Here is a 15,492-nt window from a genome sequence, read left to right as displayed (position 1 = left end):
CCTCAAGCTGACCACAGCTGCCGCTGCCCGACGCTGTCCTGGACATCATACCACCCAGCACCACCCTCCAGCCGCTGACGAACAGTAAGTACCAACCCACTGTCACCCCTGCTGACGCTGACCACCACTGTTCAGCTCCCTAACTACCATCCCACCACCCCATACCACTACAATGCCTCTCCCACCATGGGGTGCTGGGTGCCATAATAGGTGTGCTAAAGTAGTAAACAGCCCCAGTACATGCAGCATTTACTACTTTAGTAGGCTTATGGCACCCAACACCCCATACCACTACACCACCAACGCCGCTTCGAACACACCTCTCCTCCCTTACCGCACTATCACCCCTGCTGCCACTGACCACCACTGTACAGGACCCGACCTACCATCCCACCACCCCATACCACTACACCACCAACCCCGCATCTAACGCACCTCTCCTCCCTACCGCACTCACCCCTGCTGCCGCTGACCCCCACTGTAAAACTTCCATCCCACCACCCCATACCACTACACCACCAACGCCTCTCCCACCATGGGGTGCTAAGTGCCATAATAGGTGTGCTAAAGTCCTCAACACTCCAGCCTTTCCATCGCAGCCCAGTACGTGCTGCATTTACAACTTTAGCAGCCTTATTGCAGCCTTATTGCACCCAGCACCCAATACCACTCCACCACCAACAACGCCACTTCATACACACCTCTCCTCCCTTATCCGCACTCTCACTAACCTGCTGCAGCAAACCACCACTGTACAAGACCCTAAGTACAATCCCACCACCCCATACTACTACACTACCAACGCCTCTCCCCCCATGGGGTAGTGGGGGCCTCGCCATTTCGGCTGTCGGGATTCCGGCATCGGCATTCTGAACGCCGGGATCCCGACCGCCGGGATTCAGTACTGAATCCCTCCAATACTCACTACTACCACACACACACACACACGCCTCCAATACTCACTACTACACACACACACATCCATGCCTCCAGTACTCACAACTATACACACACACACCCATGCCTCCAATACTCACAACTACACACACACACCCATCCATGCCTCCAATACACACACACGCGCGCACGCACCGACCCATGCCTCACAATACTCACAACTCCATGCCACATGCTTCACACTACACACCCTATATCTCTATTAACTCCTGCACCCTACACCACTCACAAAACATACAACCTCACCTTTTACACTCACATCTGCAATACACATGCACCTCACACTACTTCACCTAACACATCCCCACATCTATTTACACTCACCATAACCTGCTGCCACCAAACGTCAATCTTCACCACCATATGTAAGTACCTCTCACCACCCCATAACACTACACCAACAACGCCTCTTATAACACACCTCTCCTCCCTTAAACATGTAATCTCACACTATATTGTGTGGGTTTAGACACACACATGCATGCTTCCAATACTCACTACTACTACACACACACACACACACACACACACACACACACACACACACACACACACACACACACACACACACACACACACACACATGCATGCCTCCAATACTCACTATTACACACACACACACACACATCCATGCCTCCAATACACACACACACACACACGCACCGACCCATGCCTCCCAATACTCACAACTCCATGACACATGCTTCACACTACTTACCCTATATCTCTATTATCTCCTGCACCCTACACCACTCACAAAACACACTACCTCACCTTTTACACTCACATCTGCAATACACATGCACCTCACACTACTTCACCTAACACATCCACACATCTATTTACACTCTCCATAACCTGCTGCCAACAAACGTCACTCTACACCACCATATGTACCTACCACCCAACACCCCATAACACTACACCAACAACGCCTCTTATAACACACCTCTCCTCCCTTAAACATTTCATCTCACACTAAATTGTGTGGGTTTAGACACACACATGCATGCCTCCAATACTCACTACTACTACTACTACACACACACACACACACACACACACATGCCTCCAATACTCACTACTACACACACACATTCATGCCACCAGTACTCACAACTCTACACACACACACACATGCCTCCAATATTCACAACTACACACACCCATCCATGCCTCCAATACTCACACACACACACACACACACACACGTGCCCCCACCCATGCCTCCCAATACTCACAACTCCATGCCACATGCTTCACACTACTTACCCTATATCTCTATTAACTCCTGCACCCTACACCACTCACAAAATACACAACCTCACCTTTTACACTCACATCTCCAATACACATGCACCTCACACTACTTCACCTAACACATCCACACATCTATTTATACTCTCCATAACCTGCTACCACCAAACGTCAATCTCCACCACCATATGTAAGTACCTCTCACCACCCCATAACACTACACCAACAACGCCTCTTCTAACACACCTCTCCTCCCTTAAAAATGTAATCGCACACTATATTGTGGGGGTTTAGACACACACACACACACACACACACGCATGCCTCCAATACTCAATACTACACACACACACACACACACACACACACACACGCATGCCTCCAATAATCACTACTACACACACATAAATGCCTCCAATACACACACACACACCTATCCATGCCTCCAATACTCACACACACACACGCGCACCGACCCATGCCTCCCAATATTCACAACTCCATGCCACAGGCTTCACACTACTTTCCCTATGTCTCTATTATCTCCTGCACCCTACACCACTCACAAAACACACAACCTCACCTTTTACACTCACATCTGCAATACACATGCACCTCACACTACTTCACCTAACACATCCACACATCTATTTACACTCTCCATAACCTGCTGCCACCAAACGTCACTCTCCACCACCATACTGTATGTAAGTACCACTCACCACCCCATAACACTACACCAACAACGCCTCTTCTAACACACCTCTCCTCCCTTAAACATGTAATCTCACACTATATTGTGGGGGTTTAGACACACACACACACACACACACACATGCATGCATGCCTCCAATACTCAATACTACACACACAGACGCATGCCTCCAATACTCACTACTACACACACATCCATGCCTCCAATACACACACACACACCTATCCATGCCTCCAATACTCACACACACACACACACACGCGCGCACCGACCCATGCCTCCCAATACTCACAACTCCATGCCACAGGCTTCACACTACTTACCCTATGTCTCTATTATCTCCTGCACCCTACACCACTCACAAAACACACAACCTCACCTTTTACACTCACATCTGCAATACACATGCACCTCACACTACTTCACCTAACACATCCACACATCTATTTACACTCTCCATAACTTGCTGCCACCAAACATCAATCTCCACCACCATATGTAAGTACCACTCACCACCCCATACCACTACACCACCAACGCCTCTTATAACACACCTCTCCTCCCTTAAACATTTAATCTTACACTATATTGTGTGGGTTTAGACACACACATGCATGCCTCCAATACTCACTACTACTACACACAGACACACACACACAGACACACACATGCCTCTAATACTCACTATTACACACACACACATCCATGCCTCCAGTACTCACAACTATACACACACACACACACACACACACACACCCATGCCTCCAATACTCACAACTACACACACACCCATCCATGCCTCCAATACACACACACACACACACACACACGCACACGCGCGCACTCACCCATGCCTCACAATACTCACAACTCCATGCCACATGCTTCACACTACTTACCCTATATCTCTATTAACTCCTGCACCCTACACCACTCACAAAACACACAACCTCACCTTTTACACTCACATCTGCAATACACATGCACCTCACACTACTTCACCTAACACATCCCCACATCTATTTACACTCTCCATAACCTGCTGCCACCAAACGTCACTCTCCACCACCATATGTAAGTACCACCCACCACCCCATAACACTACACCAACAACGCCTCTTCTAACACACCTCTCCTCCCTTAAACATGTAATCTCACACTATATTGTGGGGGTTTAGACACACACACACACACACACACACACACACACACACACACATGCCTCCAATACTCAATACTACACACACACACACACACACACACGCATGCCTCCAATACTCACTACTACACACACATCCATGCCTCCAATACACACACACACCTATCCATGCCTCGAATACTCACACACACACACGCGCACCGACCCATGCCTCCCAATACTCACAACTCCATGCCACAGGCTTCACACTACTTACCCTATGTCTCTATTATCTCCTGCACCCTACACCACTCACAAAACACACAACCTCACCTTTTACACTCACATCTGCAATACACATGCACCTCACACTACTTCACCTAACACATCCACACATCTATTTATACTCTCCATAACCTGCTACCACCAAACGTCAATCTCCACCACCATATGTAAGTACCACTCACCACCCCATAACACTACACCAACAACGCCTCTTATAACACACCTCTCCTCCCTTAAACATGTAATCTCACACTATATTGTGTGGGTTTAGACACACACACATGCATGCCTCCAATACTCACTACTACTACTACACACACACACACACACACACACACACACACACACACACACACACGCACGCATGCCTCCAATACTCACTATTACACACACACACACACATCCATGCCTCCAGTACTCACAACTATACACACACACACCCATGCCTCCAATACTCACAACTACACACACACACCCATCCATGCCTCCAATACACACACACGCGCGCGCGCACCGACCCATGCCTCACAATACTCACTACACCCCTTTGCAATTATAAGCACTTTCATTTAAAAACATTTAGGCTCTCACTCAAATGCACTTCAAGCACATTATTCAGAAACAATTACACTATATCTCACACTCACATATTTCTACTTCTAATGGGGCGAAGCCCCTCACGACGGTGTGAAGAGCGCCCGGAGGGCGCGATGAATCACCTAGTATATATATATATATATATATATATATATATATATATATATATATATATATATATATATATATATATATATATATATATATTTACAAGTGTTACAGCTTTAAAAATGATTTATATAACATTCAGAGAAAAAAAGCATTATTTCAGTTATGTTATTTATAAAATAGTTATTTTACTTTCATTGCGCATGTAAATAAAATCGATAAGAGGTGGCGATAATTACACCGTGAAATGTACAATGCATAAAGTAAACATCGAGTAGGTGATAAATTAACGAGCTCTTTCTAAGGCGATAAATGAAAGATATCACTTGAACAATGCAAATTTATCACTGAAAACTAAGCGACACAAACGAACATTAAAAAACTAGCGAAAACGTATCGACATAATTCCAACTTTGAATAGGTGAAAAGTATCGAACATAGAAAAAGAGCGAAAAAAAAGAAACTGTGAAAAAAAAACAACTATCGGAGAACATTGAATACCGCCCAGTGTCTCCATAGTGACTCATTCCAGCACTGCTTTGAATTTATGGGTTGGCACGTGTTGACCAATGGTTATGATGCAGGGAAAATCGCAGGTAACTGAATAGCTCTAGGTGTGAAACCTAAAGCTTGCATTGAAAACCCTGCACCTTATTCAATGTCCTCCTAATAACTTAACCCTTTGAGTACTGAAGCAGCCCATACACGCTGCTTTATGGGCGTGCTTTCCGTGCTGTACTAGCACGGATCAAATCGCATTGCATTGCATGTGCACACGTTGTGCATGCAATGCGATGCGATTTGATGAGAACTAGGTACAAAACGTATGTGCAAGCACATACTTTTTGTACTGTGCGATGAGGTGCGCGGGAGCGCGCACCTCAAAGCACACATCGGGTCAGCTCTCATAGCAGCATGTATGGGCTGCTTAACGTTGCTGTGAGCGATACTCAAAATATCTGCTGAAAATGCCAGAATCACTCACAACGACTGTTATTTTAATATGAATAAATAAAAATACAACTAAATCAATTAATTGACATTTAGTTAAATATTGCACCCAAAGAAAAAGAACCGTCGCTGCAAGCGACGTTGGCATTTATTTAATGGATATTTTGAGGCTCTCTCACAGCGGGGTACAGTCATTAGGTCGACAAGCATTGGGTTGAGACCACTAGGTCGACAGGTCATCGACACAAGCAGTAAGTCGACATGGGGTATTTCATGACCTACCATCCACAAGGGCGTGGTGGGAGAATAAAATAGTGTGCCCGAAGCATAGCAAGGGGATGCGGTGCACTTCAAACGGTGTCCATGTCGACTGTGGTGACATTCGGGTCAAAAACAGTGAAAAACCCCATGTCGACCTAATGTCCTGTCGACCTTGACCCATGTCGACCTTGCTGTCTTTCGACCTCGTTGTGTAGGCCCAATGCTTGTCGACCTAGTTGGTGTAGACCTAACAACCCTCACAACAACGTTGGCACTCAAAAGGGTTTAAAAAAAAAAAGTTGTCTTGGCAATTGTCACACCATATCAGATCAGACCACCTGAGTGATTAGATGTAGAAAGGTTGATTGTACATTAGCAGTCCAGTTATCAATTGTTGATGAGAACGTAAGCAAAATAGGAACATGATGCTAGGCCATTTTCACAATTCTTAACCCAATACTGCAGGTGTCTGACATCCTGATTTATGAGCACAGTAAATAAGTATTGTACTTGCTTCTTAGCAGACCTGGGTAGTTCTACAATATAACCATTTTCTCTGTACTTCTCCAGGACATCCTGCAGGACAGGGAATCGACAGTTGTAGAAAGAGCCCTTATCCTGCTCACCTACAACTTGCTGAGCCTTGTAGAGAAACTCCACTCCACGGACATACTTCATGGAGATTTGAGGCCAGAGACTCTAATATTGGATGATCGGTCAGTACTACTTTGTTCTAGACCAAACTGCGTGGTGTGGTGCCTCCAGGCACTTGCAAGGGTGTACTGGGTTGGTGGAACATGACCAATTAAAATGATTTATGGCTACTATAGTATAAAATAAAGAAGCTTTTACTGTGTTACACCAATCACATTGTTACATACAGTTGGATCCGCACTCCTCTAAGTGGCTCCCACCGCAATGTGAATGAGGATCGTGTGAGTGTGAGACGCTTGCGCCTCCATTCGGGGCAATGGACGCATGATTGCGTGAGTCGCTCGTACGATTCTTTCCCGGCAAGTGGTGGGAAGGATAGTTATCATGCGCTGGCAATATAGATGAGCGCGGCTCCGTCTGTATAAGATGGCTAGCAATTTTACACAACCTTCACCTGGCTTTTTGGTGTCATTGTTAACCGGCACCTGAGCACATGGGCTCCCAATGCGTGTAGCTCGCTTCACTCGCTAATTGGAGACCGCGTGGATTTTAAAGTAAAACAAAAAGTCCAAAGGATACAAAATCATGAAAAACTAATATTGACCTATGTCGACTTATTGGCTTTCTATCTATACACAGTCGACCAGTCATCCAGATACTGTCTAATCTGGCCTTTTTATTCTTGTACCCTCAAGCTATTTCCTGGGTCGTGCCTTTCAGACTGAATCCGGTACGTCTACCTGGGTTGCAAGTCCTGAAAAAATCCCTGTTAACGAGCAAGGACTCTTAACCCGGGTAGACCCTTTCAGACATCAGCTGGAACTGGGTTGATGGACGTTCCACTAAAACACCAAGGTTTTATGTCTGAAGGGGGTATAGGTGAGAATAGACCATTGTGCAAGGTTCCTGACCTGCTTGCAAATTGATCACATGTAGGACAGGAAGAGAAGCATGTTTTTAAGACCTCCTGTTTGTGGAATAGTGGCATCACTGTTGGGGAAATGTAACATTTATTCTTCCTCGACAGGTTTTTTGAATCATCCTCTGGCACTGAAATTAACAGTTTGAAGGTGATCGACTTTACGCACAGCATGGACATGCGGCTCTGTCCCACACTGACGGCGAGATCTTTTCCAGTAGCGCAAGCTCCACATGGGCAGCAGGTTCTGGCAAGCAGGAGCTCCCCTTACCAGGTAATTGGCACAGTACCCCCCCCTTGTGGCTATCAGTGATGAGTTGGATGTGATTGGGATAACCGTAGATAAAAAGGAACCAAGAGCTAACAGCATACCAAGTGGGGATGCAGGCAGTGCCGGCGGGGGGGCTCCGTTGCACTCGCCCGCTCCATGGGGGGGGGATGCGGCCGCCGCTTCGGGAGGGGGGATGCGGCCACCGCTTTGCTGGGGGGGTTCAAGTTGGCGGCGGGAGATGCGGCACGGGAGGGTGGGTGTGTGTTTGACATGCGGCAAAGGCCTCAGCACTGGGTGGGCTCCAGGAGGGTCTGTGCGGGCGCTACCCCCGCCGCAGAGGGATGCAGACAATGACCAGCAGGGGGGGGGGGGGCATGGGGGTGGATCCTTCCTGCTGCTCTTCTCAGCCGGAGCTTTGCCGCTGCTCACTACCGCCCTCCAGCAAATGCCTAAGGCTGCCTAGTGGTGGCGCCGGCCCTGGATGCAGGGTATATTGTACCTTGATTCTGGAATCACAGAGCCCTGTGTCCAAAAGGAAGAAAGAGGCAGCACTCCGTAATCTTTGTATTCAGTATGCACAGTACTATGTGAATTACATTCTTTTCTAAAGTGCTAATGGGAAAATAGATTATCCACATTCTGACCACAGTTTAGTTCAGGATTAGTATAAGTCCAAAAAGGTATTCACTCACCATTCTTGTTACACCAAAAGTCATTTAATCAGGCAGCATGGCAGGTTAAAAGTAACAAGTAAATGCTCAACTTGCTCTGTTGCCCACCTTCCTTTAGGAAAATATATTGTTTCTGGCTGGCACTCAAAGACTTTCATCCAATAAGAGACAAGTATAAGTTTGAAGTGAACGTTTCAAGCTGTTATGCCCTTTATCAAGACAAATCAAATTTACACTTTTGTATAGTGTCTTATTGGATGACCGTCTCGGAGTGCCAGCCAGTAACAATTCTCTCCCTCCCTCCCCTTGACGAAGGGCTAATGTGCCCAAATTTTATTTTTCCTTGGTACTTGTTTCCTATCTGGGCGGGCATCGCGTGTACATCGCATGCCATTATAATGACATGCGATGCGACCGACGCGATTACCCCGATTTTACAAAGGGACCAATGTTAAATGTCCCAATTGACCCGCGATGACCACGATTTACCATAGGAAACAATGTTAAATGGATCAATTTCCCCAAATTATCATAGGGAACAATGGGAAATGGGGCAAAAACACCCCTGAACATAAAAATGTCCCCCCAAAAGTAGTTGACGCCACCCCGCCATCAACGTGAACCCGAAGCGTGGCGAGCGCAGCGAGCCCGCGAGGGGCGGCGGTACGCGTCCTCCGACCTTTTCATGCCCTACTATCCACTAGGGCGTGGAGTGAGAATAGAATAGTGTGGAGAGCGCAGCGAGCCACCAAGCCCGAAGCGTGGCGAGGGGACACGGATACCTTCACAGGTAAACGCGTCCCCTCGCGGGCTTCCCAGGTGTCCATGGCGACGCGGACACCTGGGAAGCCCGCGAAGGGACGCGTTTACCTGTGAAGGTATCCGCGTCCCCTCGCGGGGCTCGCTGCGCTCGCCACGCTTCGGGCTCGGTGGCTCGCTACGCTCGCCACACTATTCTATTCTCACTCCACACCCTAGTGGATAGTAGGGCATGAAAAGGTCGGAAGACGCGTACCGCCGCCCCTCGCGGCCTCGCTGCGCTCGCCACGCTTCAGGTTCACGTTGATGGCGGGGTGGCGTCAACTACTTTTGGGGGGACATTTCAATGTTCAGGGGTGTTTTTGGCCCATTTACTATTGTTCCTATGCTGATTTGGGTAAATTGATCCATTTAACATTGTTTCCTATGGTAAATCGTGGTCATCGCGGGTAAATTGAGGCATTTAACATTGTTCTCTATGGGAAAATCGCGGGCATCGCGTCTGGCCCATCGCACCCGATTTTTTATCGGCCGCGATGGCCCCGATTTTACCCCCGATGCCCGCGATTAAAATCGTGGGCGCCCAGATAGGAAACAAGTACCTTTTTCCTTTTGTAAATGTTTTTTTATATTCAGTCAGTCGCGCCAAATAGCCCCTTGCAGAGCAGCGTGTCCCTGTGATCTCAGTCATCTGTATTTCCTGCCAGATAACTACTTTGGTAGATTTTACAGTTAGTAGGTTGACACACCCAATGTTGACAGGGTTGGAAGGTCGACATAAGCTTTTCATGCTTTTGTCCCAAATGTTGACATGGACACCCTTGCACGGCTCCCCATGCTTCGGGCACGGTGCCTCGCTATGCTTGGCGCACTATTTTATTCTCACACTGCGCCCTAGTGGATAGTAGGGCAGTGGTTCCCAAACTGTGTGCCTAGGCACCCTGGGGTGCCTCAGGACACATGCAGGGGTGCCTTGGGTTGGTGGACCAGGATCAATTCATATTATTTATGGTCAATGTACCAGGCAAAACCAGTGCCTGTGGCTGCCAATCGTAATATATGTGGACAAACAACTGTCCCTCACCAGATAACTGTGACATATAAACACAATGCACTTGATTTAATATTTTTTTTCAGAATTTCACGATAAGAAGCAATTGGCCTAGGGTTGCCTTGAAAATATTTTGATGCTCTAGACCTGGGGTAGCCAACCCTAGTCCTCGCGAGGTAGCAACAGTGCATGTTTTGCAGGTCTCCTCACAGAACCACAAGTGAGCTAATTAGCTCCATCTGTGGATCTTTTAAATTGTGTCAGTGATTAATGAGTGCAGCTGTGCAGCAGCTAGGTTGTCTGGAAAATGTGAACTGTTGGTAGCTCTCGAGGGCTAGGGTTGGCTACCACTGCTCTAGGGCACTGTGATTAAAAAAAGTTTGGGAACCCCTGTAGCAGGGCATGAAATACCACCTGTCAGCACGTCGCCTAAATAATAATGATACTATTGTCAACCTTTTGACTGTTGACCTTCACCTTTCCATTGTAGACCTAAGGCTTGTGTCGACATTCTGGGTGTGTCGACCATTCATAAGTGTCAACCTAGGGTCCGGATCTCTGTGATAATAGACATTGGGACTATAGATCAGTGATGGCTAACCTTGACACTCCAGCTGTTGTTAAACTACACGTCCCAGCATGCCCTGCTACAGTTTTACTATTTGCCCATGCTAAAACCGATGCAGGGCATGCTGGGATATGTAGTTCAACAACAGCTGGAGTGTCAATGTTATTAGCCAGCACTGCTATAGATTGTAAGCATGCAGCAGGGCCCTCTTACCTCCAAGTCTTTCTGTTACCCAGTTTGTTTTATCACTGTCTACAATTGTAAAGCGCAACAGAATCTGCTGCGCTATATAAAAAACTGTAAATAAAGTTGGTCACCAGGCTGTTTCATGAACTCGCAACATCATTCTGCTGCCCTCAGGTGGATCTTCTTGGCATTGCAAATTTGGTGCACTTGGCAATATTCAAAGAGAACTTAAAGATTCACAAAGAAGAGTCAATATGGAAAATCAGCAAAGAAATCCCAAGGTGACTGAAGTCAATCATATATAGATCAAGATATATTTATATCTTTATTACTAATATATAATTTGCTCATATTACTTCCTGTTACGTAATTGTAAATCTTTTTGGGCTGCTGTTTGAGAACCTGTTATGGAGATATTCAATTTCAAAGCAGCATTATTTTTCCCAGACACATTTTAATTTCAAAGTCGGTCCTCTGGACCCCACACAGTGCATGTTTTGCAGATCTCAAAGAATCAGGTGAAATAATTAGCTCCACCTGTGGATCTTAAAATGAGTCAGTCAGTAATGAGTGCACCTGTAGGGTGACCTGGGAAACATGAACTGTGTATGATCCTGAGGAGTTTGAGAACCACTGATCTACATTATTTGAGGTTTTATGTAGAAAAGAGATTTTTAACGTGTTTACTAAATCTGTTTGTCTGTTGGAACTACCACTTATCTTTTCTAGATTATCACATGGAGACTTCTGGAACAGGTTCTTTTCAAAAATGCTGAACACAGATTGTGCATCCACAGTGTGCGTGCTGGGGGAGCTCCGAGAGGAAATCAGACAGGGTTTTAAAAGGAAGTTCTGCGGTTACTCTAGCCAGCAGGAGGCCCGGACTAACCCTGCGTGACCTGTACAATTGCTCTTCATACACACACAAGAGAAGCGTTACACTGTGTGTCTGTCTGCCATGGGTCTGAGGTCTCGCTGGCTGTTTGTCTATATATTTGTAGAATAGATTGTACTTTAGCCCAATATTAAACATTTTTGGATATTTTGCAAATTTTGACATTTATTGCTTTAACCATACTGTGAGTCTTTTTTTTTTTTTTTTACACGCCATACATGTGAACACCTGATTTGGCTGCAGTAATGTGTTCAATAGCCCAATGTACAAATGGACAACCCAAAAACTGTCAACATTTTGTCTGTCAACTTTTTGATGTTGATCTATTGACTGTCGACCTCAGTAACTCATTTGCTAGGCATCCACGTGGGGTGCACGGTATTACTTGGTTATTCTGATCATCCGATCGGCATCTTGTGCACTACAGCTGACTGGTTACTATAGGACCCGGATCTGGTTAGCATGAACAGATTTCTGCCAAAGCTACAGATCTCAGATGGCCCAGGCTTTCTAGATCAGGGACTGCTTATAGATTGTACACATTTGCCATGCTATCTTGTTTTATTAATTATCAATAGTAACAATGCATTTATTCACTGAATGCAATTTTCTTTCATTAGGGGCATGATTTTCAGAGGGTTGCTGTACGGTGGTACCCAATGTGAGTTACTGAGGCTGTCTACAGATTGTGTTACAATATATATAGATAGTAAATAAAAGGCCGTCAAAATGACGCTTCTGCAATGTACTTTCACTTTGAGCTGTGACGATTTTTAGCCTACAAACTCTCCAGCCCACCCCCAGTCCCTATCTGCTTCAATCTCAAGGTGCCCATACACTTGTACTGTTTGGGTCGAGGAATTTGCCCAATAGGAAGGGTATGACACATCTCTTCTGACCTGATGATGCATTAACTTCATCGGATCGGACCCATCAGTGCACCTGTGATGTGCTGAGTCCAATCGGTGTGAAGCACCGCTGGCACAGACCTATGTTCGGGCAGCAGGGTCTGCGCGTGGTTGGGTGCTTCTGGCGCTATTTGGCAAGGCGGGAATTCTCTCAGCCAATAAACGGCCGGCCAGTCTTTTAAAAATATTTTTTTTTAATTCAGCAGCCGCTTCCCACCCCACCACCTGGCAAATACAACTACTAGTTCCCAGCTGCCGCACGGACCCTGCTGCCTGGCCCATGCCGCATGGACCTGGGGGATATTACATGACTAGTGTATTGGGGCCTTCAGTCATCACAGCTCCCTCTCTCCATATCCAGCAAGTTTGAAACTGATCACTGTCCCTGCAAAAATTGCTTTGCTTTCTTCTGCGGCAGACGTCAGGGGCCAGAGGGATTACATTGGGTAGAGAGTGAGGTCACGACCTTTCCAGCACCAGAAAGGATAAAACTTCTGGACTGCCCATAGACAGCCCTGGCTCCTCCCTCCTCTACCCCACCTCCTAGGCTAGCATACTTTCAGTTTTGATTGTGCTGGCAGGAGCCAACACGCATTTTGAAAGGGCTGCTGTTAAAGCAGCTTAAACTTCGTTTTTAATTTTTTTTTTTTATTCTTATTTTTACACTGACTGGAGTCAGTGACAGAGCAGCAGCGCCGGGGGTCTTTTAGACCCCTGCACTGCGCTCCATCACCCGGGACCCGGCAGCCCAACACCACCCACGTGGTTTCCACAAGCGGAGGTGTTCGGCTGGCTCTGAAGCACTGGAGAGCACAGCCGCGACGGGGACCGGGACATCAGCGGTGAGCACCGCTTACAGGTAACGCGCTCCCCGCTGGGAGCGCGCGCGTGCGCATTTCTAATGGCGGCTGAGCAGTTCGGCGAGGGGGATCGCCGGGCTGCACTAGCAAGCGGCAGAACCGCCGCCTCTCGTAGTGTTGTGCACTCTGTCCCGCTGGACCACCAGGGAGACTTTGAGTGTGGGCAGTGGCGTCGGTAAGCGGGGCCGCCCGGCAAGCGCCGGATCCCTGCCATTTTACCGGCGCCACATGAGTCATTTAATCCCGGTGGCCATTTGCTAGTAGGGGGAGGGAGCCTCTCCTCACACAGCCCCTCTCCCGGAGACAGGAGCTAGGATGTACCCACGTGGTTTCCAGCCCTGATCTCTTCCTGCCTGCCTGCTGCATAGTGTTCGAGGGACACGGAGAGCACTTTGCCAGTCCGGGGTCCACCTCTTCACAGCCAGGCCATTTGGGCAAATCTCCCCTGTACCTCTCCTAGTGGAGCACAGGGTACAGTACTTTATGCTCCTGCCGGCCTTTGTGCTTTGCGGAGCTCAGTGCCACTTTTATTATTATTTGCATTGTGCTATGTCTCATAACTGTGTTAACACCATCACTGCATGTCAGAAGTATAGGTGTTAGCTGTACCAGTTTAGCTGCCTCTTGTACAATCTTAGAGGACAGCGATAGTGACATAGGGACTCCTATATTGGTGTCCTGCACTCATTGCAAGTCCGGCCAGCCTGGGCATATGAGTATAGCCTAATGGCGCGGCTACCCTTTCAAAAAGGGATGCCATTGTAAGGACGTAGCTGGTCAGGAGGGGAGCTTACCGCAGGGTTTTGCTCCCAGAGACATAACACTTTCCCAGCTATCAGGTGGTTCTGGCGGTCATTTTAACATAAAAAAACTTGCCGCCATTGCACGCTGCTGAAGCTCCTGACTGCTAATGCCAGGGCTGTGCTTAAGCTTGTCCTGGTTAACTGCATATTGAATGCAGTAGCTCCCCCAGGTTCTGTGATCAGACAGTGGGGTTTAGAGCATAGTGGGACAGTATTGGGCTGTATGTAAATAGGTCATAGCACTTCTGTGTTATATACCATTGTGTTGTTGATTGGCCTGTGGCAGCTCATCTCCTTTTACTGTCTCTCTTATCCAGTGATTCTATCTCTGGTTACCTATACCTACTCTCTCTCCCTGTGTGTGTGTAGTGCATATATTGGCAGGTGGAAAGTGTATAACTCCGTTTTACATTGTCATCTGAGGCAGGTCCCTGTGGCCTTCCCTGATGTATTTTTCCTCTGTGACATAGAGATCGTTAGATTTCTGCAATAAGCCTCTATAATTGTGCAATGTGTATCTGCTGGCTGACCAAATAAAAACCCCTTCTTGCTTTCTTCCAGAAAGATACACTGTGTTCTCAGATTACAGTTTATGGGGGGACAGTTTGCTGCCAGCTAGGTCATACAGAGGACAGCAGGAAGTCTTATACCCTGTTATCAGAGTGACACAGAGGTCAC

The 15,492-nt window shown here is 47.1% G+C and overlaps 1 protein-coding gene across 1 annotated transcript in view; it reads left to right on the top strand.

Moving 5' to 3' along the window:
• The window catches only part of BUB1B (BUB1 mitotic checkpoint serine/threonine kinase B), a 45,817-nt gene extending 33,424 nt beyond the window's left edge, over positions 1-12,393 (top strand). The window contains exons 20-23 of the mRNA XM_083155027.1: positions 6,840-6,985; positions 7,951-8,116; positions 11,523-11,629; positions 12,078-12,393. Coding sequence (XP_083011153.1) covers positions 6,840-6,985; positions 7,951-8,116; positions 11,523-11,629; positions 12,078-12,246 — 588 coding nt within the window. The 3' untranslated portion in view covers positions 12,247-12,393. The remainder of the gene's footprint in view (positions 1-6,839; positions 6,986-7,950; positions 8,117-11,522; positions 11,630-12,077) is intronic.
• Positions 12,394-15,492: the final 3,099 nt, after the last annotated feature.

This window comes from Crinia signifera, chromosome 7 (assembly GCF_055691185.1).
Source record: "Crinia signifera chromosome 7, ASM5569118v1, whole genome shotgun sequence".
Lineage (NCBI taxonomy): Eukaryota > Metazoa > Chordata > Amphibia > Anura > Myobatrachidae > Crinia > Crinia signifera.
This window is presented reverse-complemented; position numbering and strand designations above follow the sequence as displayed.